Source organism: Culex quinquefasciatus, chromosome 3 (genome assembly GCF_015732765.1).
Source record: "Culex quinquefasciatus strain JHB chromosome 3, VPISU_Cqui_1.0_pri_paternal, whole genome shotgun sequence".
Classification (NCBI taxonomy): Eukaryota; Metazoa; Arthropoda; class Insecta; order Diptera; family Culicidae; genus Culex; species Culex quinquefasciatus.
In genome coordinates this window covers 40,819,336-40,843,139 of record NC_051863.1, presented here as the reverse complement: position 1 = coordinate 40,843,139, position 23,804 = coordinate 40,819,336, and the positions used below count along the sequence as shown (strand labels likewise).

General features: G+C 38.7%; 1 protein-coding gene across 4 annotated transcripts in view; it reads right to left on the bottom strand.

Moving 5' to 3' along the window:
* LOC6040338 (transcription intermediary factor 1-alpha) overlaps positions 1-23,804 on the bottom strand; it is an 88,413-nt gene that overhangs the window by 13,738 nt on the left and 50,871 nt on the right. For all 4 annotated transcript variants that reach the window (XM_038264855.1, XM_038264857.1, XM_038264858.1 and 1 more), the window contains exon 2: positions 5,811-6,311. In XM_038264855.1, the coding sequence (XP_038120783.1) occupies positions 5,811-6,311 (501 nt within the window). The remainder of the gene's footprint in view (positions 1-5,810; positions 6,312-23,804) is intronic.

The following is a 23,804-nucleotide window of genomic DNA, read 5'->3' as shown; positions in this document are numbered from 1 at the left end:
GATGAGCAGCAACACGCAACAATGCACACGACAATTCGTGCATCGCGATTCATCTGCGAGGCGGGATTTTGGCTTCGAAATCGTGACGCGTGTGGAGGCGAGGGGGCATTTTTGCGGTAGCAGCCCGCACAACACAACAAACCGGCAGCGAGCATCGGGGAAAGCCCTCCAGCCGGCGCAAATCCGGTTGAATGCAATTTCCTTTGTTGTCACATTTTCCTCCGAAAACGTGTATACGCGAATCGGAACGAATCGCAATAACTAGGGTTGGCATTTCAGCTGTGGGAAGAGTTAAAAATTTCTTAAAGTTCGAAATTGTTTAAATATTTGTCAACGTACTCATCTACCTTCAATGTATGTGACATCGTTGGACCAGGTTAAAGAATAATAGAATAAGGCCATTATCACGGCTGTGGTACAAGTCAAATTTAATATCTATGCATCATGCGTTGATTTATGCCTACAAATTCTAAAATAAACATATTTCAAAAATGTCGAAGTTCATCTATTTACACTCGATTTGTACCTACCGTGCATCCTAACCAAAAATCATGATTTTCTGAGTTCATTATGTTTCATATTCAAACAATGTAAATCGGACCATTAGTTGCTGAGCAATTCTCTGAGATTTCGGTCATTCGATTTTTTTCTGTATTTTTTAATCCGGCTGAAACTTTTTTGGTGCCTTCGGTATGCCCAAAGAAGCCATTTTGCATCATTAGTTTGTCCATGTAATTTTCCATACAAATTTGGCATCTGTCCATACAAAAATGATATGTGAAAATTCAAAAATCTGTATCTTTTGAAGGAATTTTATGATCGATTTGGTGTCTTCGGCAAAGTTGTAGGTATGGATATGGACTACACTGAAAAAAATGATACACGGTAAAAACATTTTTGGTGATTTTTAATTTCACTTTTTGTCACTAAAACTTGATTTGCAAATAAACACTTTTTTTATTTTTTTGATATGTTTTAGAGGTCATCAAATGCAACGTTTCAGAAATTTCCAGAATGGGCAAAAAGTCTTTGACCGAGTTATGATTTTTTGAATCAATAAATTTTTTTTCAAAAATTCGAAATATTGGTCGCATTTTTTTTTTCAATTTCATTTTTCGTTTCATTTCACCGTTTTCAAATTATAGCCATTTTTATGTAACTTTTTTCAAAATAGTCGCAGTTATTGATTTTTAAAAAATAGTGCCCATGTTTGCCCACTTTTGAAAAAAATATTTTTGAAAAGCTGAGAAAATTCTCTATATTTTGCTTATTGGGACTTTGATGATACGACCCTTAGTTGCTGAGATATTGCCATGCAAAGGGTTAAAAACAAGATAATTGATGTTTTCTAAGTCTCACCCAAACAACCCACCATTTTCTAATGTCGATATCTCAGCAACTAAAGGTCAGATTTACAATGTTAAAACATGAAACATTCGTGAAATTTTCCGATCTTTTCGAAAAAAATATTTTCATAAATTTTGAATCAAGACTATAACTTGGAAACGGTGCACTTTATCAAAAAATCACTTAAGTACTTTTTGATTGCAAATTGATTTTACATCCAAAAATGAAGTTGAAAAAAAATTTCGACCAATATTTCGATTTTTTGAAAAAAAAATTTATTGATTCAAAAGTTCATAACTCGCTCAAAGATTTTTTGCACAACCTAGAAATTTCTGAAAAGTGCATTCAGTGTAGGAATGAAAGAGAATGTGGTGAAAAGGAAAAAATGTGCCAACAGTTGCAAGGAAAAACTAAATTTTATGTGGACTGGAGTGCAGAATTTGATGGCGATGCATCATTTTGCAGCTCGTTGGTAAACGCATCATTTTGCATGCTGCTTTTATCAGACCAGAAGTGTCAGCAATTGGCTGAAGCAGACAATCCGGTGAGAGCTTTCCAATTAGAAAATCTTTGGGTTTTATTTTACTCTTTTATTATTCACTTCGTAATCATCGCACTTGGTCCAACTTGTTTTGATGATGTTGGTTGCAATGATGAGAAAGAGATAGATAGAGATAAAAACAAAACATCACAAACGTCAGCGCGTGCTGTGTTGCCTGATACTTTTTCTTGACAGACTTTTAAAACTTTTTGATACAGATATGTGATTGAGTAAAAGCGGTAAAAGCAGTTTAGCATTGAACGGAATACGCCCGGAAAACGCCCAGAGCTGTTTGCTTATCGTAAACATAGTAAATGGCTTAATTTTGGTACAATAATGCAGGAAATACTTTACTTTGACCCACAAACATCGAATTAGGGCAAAAAAGTAGAATTTGAAATGGTGCACCAGAGCACCATCAGGAAGATGATCAACTTTTTTTAAACCACAAAATCTCGTTTTCTTCAAATCTATTGGTTCATTTGTTTGAAAACGCTTCGAAATGTGTTAAAAACAACTTATTCTTTGCTGTAAGACCATATTTCTGAAAAATTAACTACAAATTCTAAAATCTCTGCATTTTCAGTTTTCTTTGATTGGCTCATTCAAAACCCCCAAACAACCATTTGCATGAAAAATGAGGAAAATAATAAAACTATCGGTCTAATGTCTTGTTTATGAATAGTCAAAACGTTTATAAACTTTTGTTTTGATAAAAATAAGCTTTTTCTGTAATTTAGAAAAAAGTGCTCCTGAATATTTAGTTGCTCATATGCCTAGGTGGTGCTCTGGTGCACCAAATGAAAAAGGTTGAAAAACACTTAAAACCGGTCCAAACTCACAATGTTATTCACAGGGGTTCTTGTCCAAGGTTCAAATGATAGCAAAACATTTTTTGTTTCATAAAATTTTGTGTTTGGTAATTTTGACGGGCTTTCGAAAACAGGTCTTATTTATTTCCCTAAAATTGGCCCATTTTTGTTTACATTTCACACTGTAACTTTGCTTGTGCTTAACGAAATTTGATGTAATTTGGGGAGATGTTAGTATACATTCTACATGAACACCTGCAACTTAAAGTACCATGAAAAGTTGTGTCAGTTCCGAGATATTTGAGTTCAAAGTTTTGGTGCTCTGGAGTAACCATGGGCGGGAGAGGGTTAAAGAAATATCTATTGAGCTGTCTTTTTTCGTATCTGTAAATTTTAATGCAAAATGTATAAACAAAGTTATTGTATTTATTTGGATTCGATATCTTGCGTTGTTTCCTGATTTTCTGAAAAGTTGGCATTTGCTGTAAAACATATAAAACAAATAATAAAAACAGTGTTTTTTGCAAATTAAGTTTTAGTGATAAAAAGTTAAATAAAAAATAACCAACAATGTTTTTACCGTGTATAATTTTTTCCAGTGTAGTACTTACCTACAACTTTGCCGAAGACACCAAATCGATGAAAAAAGTCCTTCAAAAGATACAGAACATTGAATTTTCACACATCATTTTTGTATGGACAGCTGCCAAATTTGTATGGAAAATTATATGGACAAAATAATGATGCAAAATGGCTTCTTTGGGCATACCGAAGGCACTAGGCGTCCAATTTCCCGTCCCGGGAATTCCCGGGGTTTCCCGAAAAAAAATATTTCCCGTTTCCCGGGAAATTTGTAGATTTTCCGGGAAATCCCCAAATTTAAGCGGAAGTATACATTTTCTTAAATTTTTGGAACTTTTTTTTTAAATGCTCTGAAAAAATAATAAATGAACAAACTCAACATGATTTTGTTCAATTAAATGTATTGTTTGGTTTATATATAATTAATCAGATTATCAGAAATTATGATATCAGAATTATTTCTGATAATATTAATTTTTGAAGCAGCTGGGAATAGATCTTGCTTAATGAGTATTAAATTATTACAATTAGGTAAGCTTTTAACAGATTGATGTTATTTCATCAAAACAATATTAGCTGAGGTAAGGAGTAAGGAAATTAAAATTGAGATTTCATGATCAAATGAGATGAAAATCGAATTTGTGCAACAAGAATTAATTCAATTGGTACCTAGTACTAAAGAAATTACAATTTGAAGTAAAAGAATTATGGAACACTAATGCAACTCCAAGTGTTAGAGGGTTTCATGTGAAAAAATAGAAGACTTTTTATGGAATGATGTTAATTTATCGTATAATTTAAATCATGTTGCATAAACATTGAAAAATTAGTTTCTATTGTTTGTTCTCAAAATATGCAAAAATATATTCAAAGCTTGCTTCAAATATTTGAAAACATTGGGTTGTTTGGAGTAAAACCAACTCTAAAAAGCTTTACCATTTGTTCAAGAGCTGAAACCAGTATTTGTCATGAATGACATAATTTTTGCATGTTTTTTTTCTCATTTCAATAAATTGGTCACATAGGCAAGTTTAAAATTTCTCATTAAAAATACCAAAATACATTTTCTTGTAGTTGAATGATTTTTTACATGCAGTCAAGCTGTTAATTGATCTTCACACTTATTTAAACCATTAATGTTGATGTGCTATACAATTTTATTGCATAATATTAATTAAAACCAAGATCATAACAATTTTCAATAAATTTAAAATTTCCCGGGAATTCCCGGGATTTCCCGGGAAACTGGCTGAAAATTTCCCGTTTCCCGGGAAATTTTTAACATCGGAAAATTGGACGCTCTAGAAGGCACCGAAAAAGTTTCAGTCGTATTAAAAAATACAAAAAAAATACAAAAATCGAATGACCGAAATCTAGGAGAACTGCTCTATTGCATTGTTATTTTCCTCATCATTTTTCAATCAGCCCAGTTCACGAGCAGCATTCGGTAGCCGGACTACGTTCTCAGCCAAGTTACCGAACACTCTATCTTCAATTCACAAATTTTGGGGATTAATTTGGCGAATAGATCGCAAAATCCTAAAAAAAATATAAAAGCCAATTTTTCGACTTTGCCCAAAATTATTCCTTTGCCATTTTTTTTATTAAAAATAATATTTCTTTTTTAGCTACAATTGCTTCTGAAACAAATTTGACCTCAATGACAATGTCAATCAGATGTACCGTTCAGATTTTAGAAAACTTGCTTTTTTACATTTCTTACTTAAGAAAAGTATAGGATTTGTTTCTGGATTTGACAGTACGCTATGCGAATATTTTCAAAAAGCTTGAAGACTTGAAAAGAGCACGGACACCCACTGTCACTTTAAGACTTCCATTGAACATTTATATATTTAATATTAAAGTAAATAATTACACCTCTACCCTACAGAACCAGACAGAAACCATTGGTAGATACTCAAAAAGCATTTTTCAAGCACTCTAAGGCAGCATGGAATTGCGCACCGCACAGACTACACAACAAACAGTATGAGTGGAGAAAACCACCAAAACCGCGGCAGCCCGACCACTCGTCTGTCATTTGGCTGGCTGGCTGGCTATGAATAACCAGCCACGTCGTGCATCGTCGATCATCCACCAAAACCGCAGCAAAAGAGATTTTACCGTCGAAGAATTGTTAAATCCGTTGAAAATGTGGATATTTTCTTGTTCAGATTCGCTGCGCTTCATTTGCTGCGGTTTTACTGCCGGCGACGGAATTCATAACTCAAAACGCCAGCCAAGGTCCTAGCATCCTTTTGGGGTAATCTTCACCAACGTGCAACATCTCACGAATCGCCGCTACTAATCGCACGTTCCATCGCAACTCAGATTGTGCCTCGGATTAGAAACATCGGCCCGGGGGCACGTTCCGTCTGTCGCCGCCCGTTATGACGACCGAGATGAGGGTGTGCAAAAATTAAACAAAATTATTTGCCCCCCACGTCCACCGCATCCAATCTCGCTCACTCTGTTTTGGAAAGCCGTGAAAAATCACGTCTTGGTCATGAACAAACAAAAAAACGAACCTGCGAGTGGATGTGACACATGATGCTCTTGCCGGGCAGGCCACTACTGCCGGGCGCTTCGCTCGTGGCCGCCTCCTTCGGCTTGATCGTGTGCTCCTTGGTGATCTTGAGCCGCTGGTGCGCCTGCACGCAGCTATCACAGATGAATTCGGCGCACTCGACGCACCAGGAGGTCGCGATCGCGTCGTCGCTGCAGCTGCTGCACTTGATCATGTCCTTGGTGGACTCGACGCTGCCCGGGTTGTCGTCGGCGCTGTTCTCCTCCAGGAACACGTTGTTGATGATAAACTCCTGCCGGGACTCCATCTTGCACACCGGGCAGTACAGCAGCGCCGCGTTGTGGGGCAGGTCGGCGAACTTGAGCTTCTGGCAGGCGTCGCAGGCCACGTGCAAACACTCGAGCAGCTTGGGGTGGTCCGACGGGGTGAGCAGCTGCTGGCACCAGACGCACTTGGTCGGCACCGGACTTTCCGTGGTGGCATTTGTCTCCGGGGCGTCACCCTGCGAATGGAAAACGGAAAGGAAAGAAAGTGTAAGTAAATTTCAGCTGGATTTTTTTTTTCGTTCAAGTTGGAGGTCGAATAGAAGAGGTCAAACGTGTGTGTCATTCGCAATTTCAAATTCAATTTTTTAGGTTCGGGACGGGTAATTTGAAATTCAAACCTCCTCCTGGATGGAATTTCTAACGAGCGTATAAAATTTGCTATAGGACGAGAAGTTTCTGCATACATTTGCCGTGGCTCGGGGCAGGGCTTCTGCAGTAACATAGCAAAGTCTACTTTGTAAACTTTCCTTATTGACAGTAAACTGTTTGGAGCTGAATAAAGCGAACAAGTTCGTAACCCATTAAATGAGTAAACAAAGAAGTGTTTGAGCACCATTCGACGAGTAAATATTTTTGGAAACATTCAAAGGCATTTGGAACGTCAACACATAGTATTGTTTAACCTAAATAGTGCCAAAGTAAACCAACCATATCGCAGATATTTCCGAAACATTTTATACAAAATCATTTTATTTTTCTATTGCAAATTGTTTTGTTTCGCCGATGCTGCACTTGTTTAAGGGGGTAAGGAAAAATCTCACCCCGGGATTCGAACTGACGACCTTTGGATTGTTAGTCCAACTGCCTACCAGCGACTCCATCGAGGCAGGACCCAGAGAGACGACTCCTACACCTGAATTGAGCTAACGAGCTAACCTCAAGGTTAGACCGGGGTCAACATTTACTTCCCCGTCCGACGGAAGGCGTGATCAGACAAATCTCGTCTCGAAAAATGCCACCGGGACCAACTGGTTGAGAGGCAACCATTCTAAAACTTCAAAATTCGGAAATTGAAAAGTGCGGAAACATAGAACTACAAAACTTCTGAATTCAAACATGTTAATTTCGGAAATCTGAAATTTAAAAATGAAAAAAGAGCAAACTCCTAAGGTTTTAAGACTCCAAACCAGGGGTGCCCAAAGTTATCGAATGTCGTGCAAAATTTGAAGCTCAAATAAACCTGCGGGCCAGACGTAACAAAAAGTTTATTCATAAAATGAAATCACTTGATAACAATCTATAAGACTTTAAACATGTTTTTTTTTTAAATTTCAGGTATTTTTTGGACAATTTCGTCAAAAAAAGAAAATGACAATCATCCAACAGTTTTGTTCAAAAAAGCATTTAATTAATGGATTTTAATTTTAAATGAAATTAACAAAGACCAAAAATAACTATACTTTTTCATATATGTTTTATTGCAATACACTTTACAGTTGGTCAATACTTTACAGTTGGTCAAAGAGCCATTTTATACGATCATTCAAAATGGGTCCGCGGGTAATAAAAATTCACCACGCGGGCCATGCTTTGGTCACTCCTGCTCTAAACTCCTATCAAATCTAATCTAATCTAATCTAATCTAATCTAATCTAATCTAATCTAATCTAATCTAATCGAACACAAGCGCAGCCAGTCCGAAGAAAGCATCCGGGAAAGGTTAGATTACGCCTCAAGTTCTTTCTTGTCATTATTAATGATTGCAGTACTTTCGAGAACCCCACTCACACTCACTAAAGCGGCCCGGCCTACTGCGTTGCATTAACCGCAAGAGACAGATTCTATGAACGGAACCCACATTTCATGGAATCATCAGGGGAAGAAGAACAAGTGAGGACATACCGTACCAACCACTTCGAGTTATTTATAGAATATGGTGTGTAGTGTGTAGTGTGTGTAGGGGAATCATTGGAAAAGGGATTGTTGTATTATATAGTAAATGACCTTGTGACATTATTTCACCACTACGGATTAATTCTCTCAAAGGGTGTCAACCCCTCGGTGGCCGAGTGGCTAGAGCATCTGACTACCAACTCAAAGGTTTGAGTTTGAATCCCACCTGATTCCATGCGTTTTTTTTTTGTTCATATTCAAAGTTCAATTATAGTCGAATAATTTCAAGGAGACCGGTCAGGAATCGAACCCGGAACCTTCCGCTTATGAGGCGGGAGTCGTAGCCATTAAGCCACGGGCCTGTCCCCAAACACCCCTACTCTAAATCATTCTAAAATTAAAAAATTCAAAAATTAATAAATAAACAAATTATAAAAAATAATACAATAATTCAATGTAAAAATTAAATTTGAAAATTAAAAACAAATATAAAAAAAACTGAAACTACAAATATCAATTAAAATTCAAGTCTAAAAATAGAATAATAAATTCTAAAAAGATATTTCAAAAATATTTGATAAAATAAAAAAATAATAAACTAAAGATTCAAAAATGCAATTGTTCAGAATTTTAAACAATACGAAATTCAAATAAAATAGAATCAAAAACTGAACATTAAAAAATCAAAAATAAAAAAATAATAAAATTAAAATAACAAAATTTAAAATTAAAAAAACTTAAATTTAAAATTAAAAAAATCTTAAATTTAAAATTAAAAAAAATTACAAAAACCAAAAATTAAAAAACAAATTCAAAAACCAAAAATTAAACAAAATAAAAAAAATCTAAAATTATAAAACTCTGAAATTCTAATACTTAAAAAACATTATATTTTAAAACTTAAAAAAAATAAAATCTATATTTTTAACTCAAGACACATTTTACTTTCTTCGCTTCGTTTTTCTTCGCTGTCATTTTTATCGACTTTGTTTGATTGGACGTTAGCTTATGAGCTCATACAAATTTATGTATACAAACAAATCAATCAATAAAACAAGTTATGTTTACATCTAGATTCAAACTACCGTTCTAAGGATGAGAGTCAAACTCTTAACCACTCACCTACGAGATATTGTTAAAAAAAGAGAGGCAGGACGCATCCTTATTTTGTTTCGTTTCGTTTCGTTTTTGTTTCGTTTTTTTTATGGTTGCCAACGGAATTTTCAGTAGTTTTTCCACCATTGAGCAGTGAAATATTGATTGGATTGCATCGTTCAATTTAGCCCCCCTCATAGAACTTTTACTCGGTAGGCACGTCGTCAGTCAAGCAGATCCGAACTCCCTGTAAGACAGTTCAATATTTCCTCATCACAAAACTCACAACCGATGTGAAATTCGTTCAGAGTACATCGTTAAGAAACTTCGCTGATTCATCCCACCACTGAAAGTCACCTGTCGAAAGCATCATCAGAATTTCAAATATTGTGCTCCAAATACTCAACTCAAAGCGGGGGGATTCAAAAACCGCTCCCAGGCAGCACCATCTGGTGGTCATTAAGGGGTTGGGGTGCCAGGATGCAACCCTGGGTGGGAGGGGGGGGGGGAGGGGTCAGGAAACCGAAATGCAAACGGAATACGAAACGCGTAGAATGGTGGTGCTGCTGTTGCTGGTCCGCGGAATTATATCCAATTTCTGTAATCATTGCCATTTCCATCAATTACAGTAATCAAACAAATTACTGCCGGAGTGAATTTAATGGGCGGATGAGCCCCGTTTGAGTGTTTGCAGCAGGCAAATGCGTTGGTGTGTGTGTGTGCGCGCGGAGGTAGCCATGAATGAATGTGTACATTGTGAAGTGAAAAAAAAAAAACAAGTTTTTAGTGTTGTTATTTTCGTTAGCGTGCATTGACACTGTTTTGTTACGTTAATTGATGTTTATTTTTGAATATAACAATTGTTCGGTCGGGACCGAACTACGGAGCGTGTGGACTGTATTTTTGGCGACGGCGGACTCTCGGGTGCGGTCACCCTTGGTGGACAACGGAGGAACCACTTTTCGGAGGCGGAAATCGGATTTGCGGTCGGATCAAACTTAGGCGAAAGCAGGGCAACTCTTCTAAACACTACTTAACTTATCTGTATTTCTCTACTGGGTCGATCTACAAAGGTTGCGCGGTCGCGGGTTTACTTCCTCGGAAGCCGGTTCGGGGTTCGCGTCGAGGTTGGGCGAAACTTGTCCTCGCGTGTCGTACGCCTCCTTCTCGGACGGGAGGTGGAGCAAGAATGCTACTGACTGCTGACGTCGTGGTGTGGAGCAAAACTAGCGGTACTTTTCCTCGACGTTGCACGCGCCGTTTTCCCTCCACTTTGCGTGTGTGGTTTGTTTTGGTTTGCGCTCCCTTCAGGAACGCTCGTGTGCACGCAAAACTCATTCCGGACGGAACATACTCCCCCCGTTGAAGCATCGATTCAACATTTTTGCTGATCAGGTTGGCGTGGATGATGTCGAAACGGAGTGTTGAGCGTGCAGGCTTGTTTGATCCAGTGACGATGGTCTCGGTGGAACAGCTTGGTGTGGTCATCGTGTTGAGCGGTTGGCCGCTTTTTGTTCCCAGCGTGCGTTCGCCAACGGAGTACTTTCGATGGGCTGGTTCGGAATCGTTCATCAGGCTTCGTCCACTGACGTCTTGGATAATCGGTTTGCGGGGGTGGCATCCTCGTGAGTAGGTGGAATCGCCATTGTAGCGCCGATTACAGCTTCGGGACATCCGCACTGTGGAGTAACTGTACGGCGGGTTGCTCGGAATCTTGCTCCGCTGCCAGCCTGCAAGCAATCGTAGTAGGCGAACTTTTTGGCTGCTCACAACGCGTCGGTTGACCTTGACGGACTGCGGAGCGACGATCTGTTCGCACGGCCCACGGCCGTTATTCGGGAAACTGGTTTCACAACCGACGAAGTCGTTCTCGTAGTACTTGGCGTGTATGGTGTGGCAAAAAGCAAGCAAAATTTGGAGCATACTCACAAGTGCGGCAGCGGTGGTGCTTGAAGTTGTCCAAAGTGATCTGCTTCGTTTGGTTTTGGGCTTCGTTCTGGACTCGACGATGGTGGCTTTCAAGTTGGATGTTAGCTTGGAGCAGCAGCGTGAGCAGCAGGGACTGCCGTTTGTTCGGTTAAGCTTCAGGCAGGTCCAGAAAACTGCGGTGATAGTGCGCCGTCTCTGCGGCAGGCCGGGTGGTTCGTTCAGGAGTGGTCGATGGTTGAGCGCTTCGCTTGTTGGGGTGCTCTTCTTCGGTGCTGCTCGATGCTGAAGCCGTTTGAGGGCGTGCTTGGAGCCACCTTTGCGTTCAGACCGCACGCACGTCTTCGTCAGTTGCTCGGTCTCGGACTTTCGTTTCTGTGGAGGTTTCTCTTCGTGGTGTTGGTGTGTCACGCGATTGGGTTCCGGAGCTTCTGTGTCTCGCAGATCGCCAGAAGTCGAGCTGGTTGGTCGTTGTTCGTGTGGTGTGCCTCGGCAAAGCACTGCGTGTAACGGGTCCGGGATCTTTGGAGAAACGCCGTTCGTCTTTTGTAGATTGGGTGTTGCGGTTTTGTTGACAGCGTGCTTCTTCCGGTTTCCGTGGACGTCGTTGAGCGGCGTGTTGGGACAGGCTATCATTAGGCGTCGTTTATCGGGGGCTTTCGCATCGGTTGGCAGCGGCGGATTTAACTCTGCTCTGGTCTGGAGGGTTACAGCGTCCCGCTGGATGGTCGTCAGGGAGCTGCCGTGCTCGACACGGAGAGAATTCACCTTTTCGTTCTGGAGGATCACCGCTGGTAGCGGCTCGCGTTCATTCGTTCGTGCGTCACCGTCCGTGAGCGAACGTTTGGAGTTGAACAGGTTGGGTTCGGGAAAGATTGGCAGCACTGTTGACATCATCTCGGCTTCGGTTCGGGATCCGCTGTCCTCTGAGCAGCGGTCAGTGTTGAGGAGCGTTGTCACCGTCGGCATTGCGAGTTCCCATCTTTCGTCGGGTTCGACTTGTGGTTCGATGCCGTTGTCTGTTGCGATCAGACTTGCTTCGTGGTTCAGGACACTGTCGGGAGTTGGCGCACCAGTCATGTGGGTACCGTCGTCCGGGAGGACACGGCCGGTTCCGGATTCGTTGGGGTTTCCTTGTGCCGGTTCGAGAGGCACGCATTGAACACTGGTTTCGGTTACTTCGCTGGAGATTGCGGACACTGGGAGGTCCGTCGGATCGGCATTGGTTGCCGGTTGAAGCTGGTCACGCATGACCACTTCGGTGTCCAAGACATCGCTCGCGGATGTGGGCTTGGATGGGCGGATCGGATCGATCTTCGGCGGCATACGACTTCGCAAAGCCGTATCCGCTTCCAGGGTTTGGGACCTGGACCGGGTTTTGGGTGGTGAGCTCGGGTAGCTCGTCGACGGAGAGTGACTTCGCAAAATCACTTCCGTTTCCAGGTTTTCGGGCCTGGATCGTAGATTTGAGTTGGCGGTTTGTCCTGAGAGCTCCGGTTGTGCGGACTCACAGTCCATCATCGGGGTGTCCCAGTAGTTGCTTTCGTAGATCGTCCAGAGCTTCTGCTGGTGTGCAACGTAGTCCATTGCACTCGTTTTCGGGTTGGCGTTTGTCAGCGCAATGAACTTCTCCTCCAATGGCACGCTGACTGCATCGAAGAGTTGGTCGAAGGCGTCGTATTCCACTTCTTGCTGGGCGAGGTCGTCATCCGGAACATTGCCGACGATGCAGCTGTGGGCTCGGCCGTACTCGTCGTACAACGACCAAAGGGTTTGACGCAGTTTTGTCAGCTGCGCTAACGCCGGATGCTGCAGATCGTGAACGACATCCCGGAGATTCGCGATCTTCTGCATGGCATGTACTCGCTGTTGGAACGCATCCTCCAGCTTCATAGTAAACATTGCCTTCCACATGGTGAAATGGGGAATCAAAGGGCTACAGAATCGATGCGGAACGCTGCAGCTCGCCTACAGCGTTGGCAGCGGAATGTGGTTTCCGCGAGAGGGATGATGGCTTCACAGACGACGGGTTTGTTTCACTTTTCGCACTGTTCTGCCGCAGCAGGAAGGATCTTCTTGTTCTTCTGTTTTGCACTGTACTGCCGCAGCAGGAAGGTTCTTTTTCTGGGTTCACTTCTTATGCATTTTTCACCGGAAATTCTTACAAGGACCCCACTCGGCAAGCAGCCGAATGTTCCAGAACGTTTTGGTGATGGTACGGCTCAGGGAGCTCAATCCCAGAGCTTTTCTTCTTGCGCACTTAGTCGGAATTTTCCTTCCGGATGTCCCCGGGGCGGCGCGCACACGAAAGTCCAATCCGGGTCGGTAGGACCATATGTTCGGTCGGGACCGAACTACGGAGCGTGTGGACTGTATTTTTGGCGACGGCGGACTCTCGGGTGCGGTCACCCTTGGTGGACAACGGAGGAACCACCTTTCGGAGGCGGAAATCGGATTTGCGGTCGGATCAAACTTAGGCGAAAGCAGGGCAACTCTTCTAAACACTACTTAACTTATCTGTATTTCTCTACTGGGTCGATCTACAAAGGTTGCGCGGTCGCGGGTTTACTTCCTCGGAAGCCGGTTCGGGGTTCGCGTCGAGGTTGGGCGAAACTTGTCCTCGCGTGTCGTACGCCTCCTTCTCGGACGGGAGGTGGAGCAAGAATGCTACTGACTGCTGACGTCGTGGTGTGGAGCAAAACTAGCGGTACTTTTCCTCGACGTTGCACGCGCCGTTTTCCCTCCACTTTGCGTGTGTGGTTTGTTTTGGTTTGCGCTCCCTTCAGGAACGCTCGTGTGCACGCAAAACTCATTCCGGACGGAACAACAATGTTGTTGTTGGTTCTAATGATGGTGGTTATTTGAATTTATTAATTTTGTGAATCTTAGCAAAAAAAAACACAGTTTGAAAGTCACCTTTAAACTTTGCAAGTAGGGTAAATATACCCTTTCCAATCAAACACCTATCTTCGTCATATGGAGAGTTTAATGTTCGATTAAAGCTCCAAAAATACTATTTAGGCTATAAACTAACCTGCAACAGCACCGCCTCAAGTAAGCACGCAAATTTATGCCATTTACTGGCCAAAAAGATCCATTTTAATGCACTTTTGATCATAATTTCTATTTTGCGAGACCATTTCTCGTCATTTTGGTGGCACACACAGTGACACACGCGAGAAACCCTCAAACGCTTAATGAATATCGCTAAAATCAACTTTTCACTTTTGCTTACTTTTTCACGGCGCTTCCGATACAAAACTGTCCCCCAACTTTCGGCAACATGTTCTTTTGCACATTAGTTGGTCACTCACTTGAAAAATAATCCCGAAACATGTAAATAATTAGCAAGCGCCATAAAAAAAAAAAACAAACGCGCCAAGTCTTTTGACGATTCAATTTTGACTACCTATTCCAATCGAAGGTCGAAGAAAACCAAGCGAGAAGCGAAGGCAAATAAAGAACAAAGGGTGGCTACCAACACCACCGCAACGCCTGTTCTGCCGTTTTACGGCGATATGATGTATACGCCATTTTGGACATTTTCAATTTTATTGTACAGTCTGATAAAGAATCTTAAAAGCTACCTCCTGACGAAAGAATTTTTCAAAAAACTGCTCTTGGGCCCATTTTATTAAGCAAACAAACAATGATGTATACGCCAATTTTACTCATCATGATGTATGTATACATTGAGAATTGACAGAAGTCAAATTCAATACTGTTTGAATGTTGATTTGAGGTCTTGGGACCAAATCAAGATTGGGCAATATTTTATTACATTATTTCGATTTAATTCTTAAGGGGACGTCCATTAGGCATCATCCATAAAGTATGTCACGTTCTGAGGGAAGAAGGGGGTTTTGAGAAAGCGTGATGTTGCGTGTTGTATGTATAGGAAAAGCGTGACAAAGGGGGATGGAGGAAATTTTGGCTGATTTTAATGTGACGTACTTAATGGATGACACCTTATCGACATCCACGTAGACACTTTTTTGAAAATTCTAGACCCACCCACCTCCTTTGCTGACAATTTTTCATGCAAAAAACGTGTTTATGGAGCATAGACAACCGCTAAGGGAGCGTTATTTTATTACGTAACGCAAAAAATCGGATTTTCAGACCCCCCCCCCCCCTCGTAACAAAATTTCCATACAAATTTAAAAAAAAATGTATGGAGCGTAACACGGCCTCCGACCCCCCTCCCCCAACTGCGTTACGTAATAAAAGAACGCTCCCTAATACCTCCCCCCCCATAAAGTATCCACTTGGACAATGCATTACGGGATCCACTCAGCTATCAAAATAGCTGGCACAAAAAATTAAGCCAGCTTTGATCGAGCAATGTATACAAACATCATTGGGCAGGAAAAGTAGTAATTTTTTATTGCTAATTTTACGGCCAAATGATGTTTGTGGTTTAAAATCGTAGAGAATAGGAAAAAACAAGAAATTTTGTAGGGGCCACATTTTTATTGTACTTTTTAACAGTTTCTACAGAGCAGACTTGAGGTCTGCTGTCATTTTAAATTGAAAAAATGAACAAAAACAGAAAATCGTGTCTACAGCAAAATCACCTCAATGGCGTATACATCATATCGCCGTAAAACGGCAGTGTTGGAGTGAGCCAGTGTTGCCAGGAATTTTTTTCTATAAATGCTACTTTTCGTGAGTGTTTGCTTAAAATTGCATCACAATTGGCAGCACTAAGCAGACCCAAAAAAGCACTGGAAGAAAAAAAAAGAACTAAGCTGAAAATAGCAAAATGGGCGTGGCCCAATGCATTCGTTTGATTAGAATACATTTTGGAAATATTTTTTTCAAATGCTTGTGAAAGGAATAGAATAACTTTCAGTTAAAGTGAAAATAAACAGAAATGTTCACAAAAAGTTGCTCTACTCGTTGGTGTACTTGGTTTTAGTAAATTTCAAGGAACACTCCAGATTATCCAGCATCATTCAAACACGACCGCTTATTAGGCTTAAAATGGGATTATTTCCCCTAATCACGAAAAAATGTTTTTGCCATCTGTTAAAAATCCAATTAAGTTTCGTATCCTTTGCTTCACGCACCCCAATGAGTGATGGATAATTTATATGCAAATTGAAACGAATGCCAAAGTGTAAACTGATAAATTTTCTATTATTACTTTTATCACAATCCCAGACGCAATCAATATAATGTGGCAGCTGATTGAAATGAAAAACAACAAACACAAAACAAAAAAAAGAATGCGATTCTGAAACACAATTGCTGCAGAAAAGTCCCTGGACGTGGGGCAAATCTACAAATAAAAAAACGTAACGAAATCAATTCCAATAAAGCCTGATCAAGATGGATGATGATTGATGCTGATGAATACTGCCAATATAACCTACCCGCGGGGTCTGCTGCTGCTGGTGGGGACCAGTGGGGTTATCTGGGCGCACAATCCATCATTATTGGTACTCCCATCCATACACTTTTCGAAATTGTGTTGTGTTGTTCGTTAGTGCGGATTTTTCATTAAATGCTGCAACACAACCCGTCGTTATCGTCGTCTCCTGCACATTTCGGTATCCAACCCTATTTTGGGCGTCGTTTTTTGCGCGCTTGGATAGGGGCTTACCGGTAATTCGATAGTCGATTCCCGTACAATCGAAAAGAAAAACTAATTTTTGTGCATGTTTTGCAAAATCGAATGTTATGTAAAAACTTTCGAATAAAAGTCACAATATACGTCTTTCGACCAGGTGTCCATATACCTCATTTGAACAAAAATCGTATATTATGTTTTTGCAATTCCGCTGTGAAACTGTCAACTTTTCCTGTCCTTCTGAAGAAATGAAACGGCCTACTTTTTCCTACCAAAAATAACAGAATCGAATCGAATAACACTTTTCAAAATAAATGCTGTAAAGTTCTACTTTTCAGCACTGAAAAACGATTTATTGGAAAAATACATGAAAATTTTACTTAAAATTTCACTCAATAGGTGTTTTTCGGAATTGCAAAAAATATTGTATATTGTTTTTTTCAGCACTCGTCGTATTTATCCAACTCGGTGGACCTCGTTGGATAAATGTACGACTCGTGCTGAAAAAATCCTCTTTTTGCAACTTGTTGCATAAACTACTATTTCTATATTGATCTTTGTCCAGGATCTACGTTACCTTCTAAGCAATCACCCTTTGTCTTCGCGTATTTCGACCTATTTGACGCAAAACCCACAGGCAAGAGGATGACAACAAATTATTGACAGATCATCTGAACTTAAACAATGAATCAAACATGCTTAATGAGAGCCAACCATTGTTTAATCTCTGAAGATCACTACTGTATTAGTCAATACCGGCGCCCTGCCTAGAAGCCTGCAGTCCAACAAATGGGAGGAATGTTAGCTACGATGCTATGGGGAAGACTTTCATAATAGACCCATCGGCGAGCCTCCCGAGCAACGATGCTATGGGAAGGTCTTTCTGGTTATCACACAAAAACAGCCTAAAAAGTCAGCGTGTCATTTGGTCAACGATTAAAAAGAAATGAAAATTTGACATTCTTCAAAAAATTAATACACAATTAACACGACGCCGTTCCTTCCAACCAACAATGTTATAGGTAGGGCTTTTAAAATCACAAAACAATTTATTTAGATTAAAAAAGCCAAGCGATTTCACTCCTTCCACAGAACTAAATAAAAATATTTCAATTTGCACAATGACCACCAACTCCATGCAAAATGGGAACACAGATGAAACAAAAAGAAACACAAAAAATCAAACACGGGGTTTCGCTCCTTCCACTGAACTCCAAGCTTTAATTTTTTTGTTCTTATTTTTATTTATTATTTTTTCTGCAATTTCTAAAAAAAATGTCCACTTGGTTTTTTGATGGCCCCTTTTGAACGAAATGTCTCTTGAACTGCGACTTTTAGGCTTCAGATTAAAAAAAGTAAAAACCTTTGAGAAGTTCTCTGCACTATTAAAAAACTGATTTCTGAACTTTGTCCTTAGATCCAAGTAAGTCATTTTGCACCATTGGTTTTTCCAAACAAATTTAGGGGATGTCCATAAAAAAGTGCTGTGCAAATATTAGAAAATCTTTACCTCGAAATTCTGATGGTTATCAAACGAAATCAAATTTCGTATGCTTTTTCAATTAATGAGAGTTTTTTTTAACACTAAAATTTGCAAAAATTACCGTTTTTTTTTTTCAAATATACTCAAATTTTCGAAATATGCAATATGGGTATCGAATGAAGCGTGATTTTGCATGCTTCATAAATACATTAAAAAAAAAAACTCTAATAAAGTGAAAAAGCAAAAAAAAAACATTCGCCTCATTTGATACGCATGCTGCAAATTTTAAAAATTTGAGTATTTTCGAAAAATACGGCATTTTGTAAAAAATGTTTTAGGCCGTTGCAAATAATTGTCAAAGTTTATGTCCCCCTCAAAATTGGTTCGAAAAATCATTGGTTCAAGAAATCTTCAAAATTTTAAGGAAAATATAAGTCAAATCATTGGACTGGATTGAAAGTATTTTTAATTTTTAAGAAATTGCAATGAACAGCACCGCAAAAACTTTTTTTTTGCAAAAAAAAATACGAAAACGAAGTTGACTTTATAGCTGTCGGCCACCATTGCTAGTACCAACCACTAGTGTCTTCCTTTTATCTACAAGGACTTCGCCGCCCTGGGCTCCTAAGTGTATGAAAGTATGGCACGGAGCGACGGCGCCGAATACCCATATTTACACAAAGAATTTTAGAGCAACCGCCGCGGGATTCGAACCGGCGACCTCTGGATTGTGAGTCCAGTGCGCGGTCCAATTGATCCACATGGGCGGGAAAAAATACAGTTTCGTCAATACTTAGGTATTTTGAAAACTAATGATTGCAAAACAACCCCCCCCCCCCCCCCCCCCCCCCCTGACTTTGGTCAGAGTCGTGGGACATGAACTTCAAAAAACATTTGCAACGTTCTTATTAAAAAAAAACTTTTGTAAAGTGAAAAAGCATACACAATTTCACTTCGTCTGATAGCCATATTGTAAATTACAAAAAATTGAATATTTTTTTTTTTAAATTTTTGAATTAAAAAAAAAATCTTCAAATGTGCAAATTTCGATTTATTTGATGTATTTTGAAAATTTGAGTGTTTTCCAAAAAATACGATATTTTGAGATTTTCTTTTGTTTTTAACAAAAAAAAAACTCTAATTAAGTGAAAAAGCATTCAAAATTTTGCTTCATAGCCATATTGCAAATTATGAAAATTTAAGTACTTTCGAAAAAACACGGTATTTTGTTAAAAATTTTGGGTATACATTTTACCTACTACACTTACTAAATTTTGAAAAAAACGGTATTTTGTTAAAAATTATGGGTATATATTTTACTTACTACACTTACTAAATTTTGAAAAAAAAACAACAAATTCTTGGTGAAAGCATTAGAAGTTTTACATGATATGGTTGAATTAAGTCGATTAGATTAACGATAGAACTATCGTTATCGTTATCGAGCCTCGATAATTTTATAGTTAACAACCTTAATCATCAGCAGAGTTGACCAATTAAAAATAAAGAATTTCCAAACAATTTTCAAAATTTGAAATATTTTTATAGAGAAATGAGAATACATTAATTTTGTTTTAACATTGAAAATGTGATCGGAGATTGAAAAGTAAGTATTTTTTTATTCTTTCGACCTTTTACATTTCGACAGCTGAGTAATTTCCGAATAATCTGGCAACGCCTCTCCTCCGCATTAGTGCTCGCAACGTTGCCGCTGTTTCAGAAAAAAAAAACATCTGGTTTTCCCTCTTGAGTCACCCCGGTCTTAATTAGCAAACGATCGTTATCTTATCGGTAATGGTTCGCCTCCGCCCTGGCAAGGTAAATATAATCAACGTCAAGAGGTTTCGTTTAAGGATGGCTTATCGTGCGTTGGTGCCCGTCCATTAGGCTGGGCTCCTCGAAAGGGTCGTAAAGCACACTGCACTTATCCCGATAGGATCTTCGAGCTGGGTTGAGTTGTATCAAGTGCCATAAAGATAAGCGAGCTTTTTCTATCACGCGCTTATCCAGCAAGTCGAGATATTTGTTATCTAGTTTTTTTACGATCTGCCTCAGCGTGGCTTGACGATAAACCTGGTAAGGATTATGGTTTTTGAACGAAGGAATGCCAAATTTGGCGCGTCATAGCCAAACCGGTTTCGTCCTCGACAAGAGTCACAACGAAGCATAACGTCTTGACTGGACAGAATCACCCCAAAACTGGAAATAGTTCTCACAGAAGAGCTGCTTGGTTGGTCATAAATCAGGATTCTGACAGTTTGGGGTGCTGCCTGCAGGGTTATCTGGATTTTTGAAGGATTAGTTCCCGCGGAAGTTGGACCGGAATTTCAAGGAGTTTCAATTTTGCCATTTTCGTGTGGAAGTAGCTTGCCTTGAAGAAATTGATAACAATATCAGTAGAGTTTAGACAAATATGCACAGTTTTGTTTTTTTGTAAACGTCCAAATCTGTCAAACAACAGATAAGGTTTGATGTTTGCTCTTCTGCCTTCAGCTTGTTGATTTGAGGAGACGAAAATTGATAACGTAACTGTACAAATTGAAAGTTAGAAACCTTTAATTTGCTGAAATTTACCACTTTCAATCGCACTGCAACGGTATCGATGATGTAACCACGAAACGATATGCAAATTCTTCGAGTTCAATAAGGTCACCTTAAGCTACAATTCCGGGGGCCCACGCCCAGGCTATCAAATTACAAACCCACCACAAACCAAGCTCAAGAGAGTCTCTCCAAAGTCACCAACATCTCCCACCTGTCCAGCACAACACTGGCTCACGTGGTCCAAAATCGAACCAGCCAACGCGCGTTAGTTTCGTTTTAACATGACCGAGACTGCGGAGACGGAGGTTTCCTTTTCCGGCAACTTGTCGCGATCGAGCGCGCTCGCGATTCGCGGGGGAAAAACCTCGAACCCAAAAACGGAAAACTCCTACCCACTTTCCACGACGAGAGCGTGCGCGCGAATTGGCGCGATCGACAGACGGCGATGTCACACGGGCGGCGGGAGAAAAAGAGTCATAAAAAAAACGCTTAAACCCATTTGTCACCTGTGCGTGGGGTTTTTGGCTTTGGTGTTTTGCTTTTCGCAAATTTAATTTCAGCGAGTTGAATCGAATTTTGTTTGCTCAAGACACGCGTGAGCGAAAGTAGTTTGAATGAATTTTGACAAGTATCAATTTATGTTTTTTTTTTAATTTTTGTGTATTTTTGTGTGTTTGTATTTTTGTATTTTTGTATTTTTGTATTTTTGTATTTTTGTATTTTTGTATTTTTGTATTTTTGTATTTTTGTATTTTTGTATTTTTGTATTTTTGTATTTTTGTATTTTTGTATTTTTGTATTTTTGTATTTTTGTATTTTTGTATTTTTGTATTTTTGTATTTTTGTTTTTTGTATTTTTATTTTTGTATTTTTGTATTTTTGTATTTTTGTATTTTTGTATTTTTGTATTTTTGTATTTTTGTATTTTTGTATTTTTGTATTTTTGTATTTTTGTATTTTTGTATTTTTGTATTTTTGTATTTTTGTATTTTTGTATTTTTTTATTTTTGTATTTTTGTATTTTTGTATTTTTGTATTTTTGTATTTTTGTATTTTTGTATTTTTGTATTTTTGTATTTTTGTATTTTTGTATTTTGTATTTTGTATTTTGTATTTTTGTATTTTTGTATTTTTGTATTTTTGTATTTTTGTATTTTGTATTTTTGTATTTTTGTATTTTTGTATTTTTGTATTTTTGTATTTTTGTATTTTTGTATTTTTGTATTTTTGTATTTTTGTATTTTTGTATTTTTGTATTTTTGTATTTTTGTATTTTTGTATTTTTGTATTTTGTATTTTGTATTTTTGTATTTTTGTATTTTTGTATTTTGTATTTTGTATTTTTGTATTTTGTATTTTTGTATTTTTGTATTTTTGTATTTTTGTATTTTGTATTTTTGTATTTTTGTATTTTTGTATTTTTGTATTTTTGTATTTTTGTATTTTGTATTTTTGTATTTTGTTTTTGTATTTTTGTATTTTTGTATTTTGTATTTTGTATTTTTGTATTTTTATTTTTGTATTTTTGTATTTTTGTATTTTGTATTTTTGTATTTTTGTATTTTTGTATTTTTGTATTTTTGTATTTTTGTATTTTTGTATTTTGTATTTTTGTATTTTTATTTTTTTGTATTTTGTATTTTGTATTTTTGTATTTTTGTATTTTGTATTTTTGTATTTTTGTATTTTTGTATTTTGTATTTTTGTATTTTTGTATTTTTGTATTTTTATTTTTGTATTTTTGTATTTTTGTATTTTTGTATTTTTGTATTTTTGTATTTTTGTATTTTTGTATTTTTGTATTTTTGTATTTTTGTATTTTTGTATTTTTGTATTTTTGTATTTTTGTATTTTTGTATTTTTGTATTTTTGTATTTTTGTATTTTTGTATTTTGTATTTTTGTATTTTGTATTTTTGTATTTTTGTATTTTTGTATTTTTGTATTTTTGTATTTTTGTATTTTTGTATTTTTGTATTTTTGTATTTTTGTATTTTTGTATTTTTGTATCTTTGTATTTTTGTATTTTTGTATCTTTGCATTGTATACAATTGGAATACAGAACGCCTGTCATTCAGTTTCATGAAAAGTAGGAAGTCATACTGAATGAATGTTTTGGATACTGATAAGTTCTGCCCCAACAATACACAATAACACAATTTTATTCTGAACGAGACACAAGGTTCCACTTTTCCATTAAAATCTCACCAACTTTTGAATTCAACTCGGAGAAAGTCGCAATAAAGTAAACGAGGCAAAGCTTCCATTGCAGCGGCAGCAGTCGCAATTTCAACCTGACGAGATGTTCTGCGAACCCCTCGGGAACGTCGAACGTGAGCCCGGGAAGAAAAAGTTCAAATCCGACGAGAGAAGTTTTATTGCTTTCTGGCAACTTTCGTAATTTCCCCAATTAAGGTTCAGTATACTTGCGAATGTCACCTTAATAACTCGGATGGTTAGAAGACCTAACACTGCAGGCAATCAACGAGATTAGTCTTTGCCAGATTGCCGGATTGTTTTCGAGGCCTTCCGTCGAGTTTCAAGTTTTCCAACACAAAAGGATTCTTATACACAATCCGGACAAAGCTCCTCGAGTTCCATTGAAGTAAGTGCTTTTTTTCTGAGAGGACGTCTCTCCCGGGTAGTAACAAAAGGTCTCTTTCTTGTACCACTCGCATATATTCTCGCATTCACGTGTCCAATGCGGGTACGAATCTTGCATATTCATCGCGCGCGCCCTTGTATTCCTTTCCCCTCGGACCTCGTCAGTGATCGAGAAGCTCTTCAGAAAACGCTCTAGAGTGCCGGCCAAGCTGCTGGTGCCGGTGCACTTTGGACCTTCTCCACCTTCATCGAGCAGCAGCTGTTGCTACACCACTTTTTGTACCCCCCCTCCGGTTGGCCAAATCGGTTTTGAGGCAGCGTTGCCAGATTTTCCCACTGTCAATGGGATCCGTTGTCGTTCATCAAGATAGCAAACTTCGTTATGTTTGTAATTTACGCGATTAATTTGTTTGTACTACAAAGTTCAAACCGTGGAACAAAATGGTCCATTGTTTTTATCGTCATGGTTGAAATCTAACAAAAACTGACACACCAGACTCTCACTCAAACGCGTGAATAATGCAAACGATAGTTACTGGTACGCGTACCTACAACCAGTCATTACCATCTCTCTCGCGTGAATATCACGGCAATTAACGGCCACAATCGG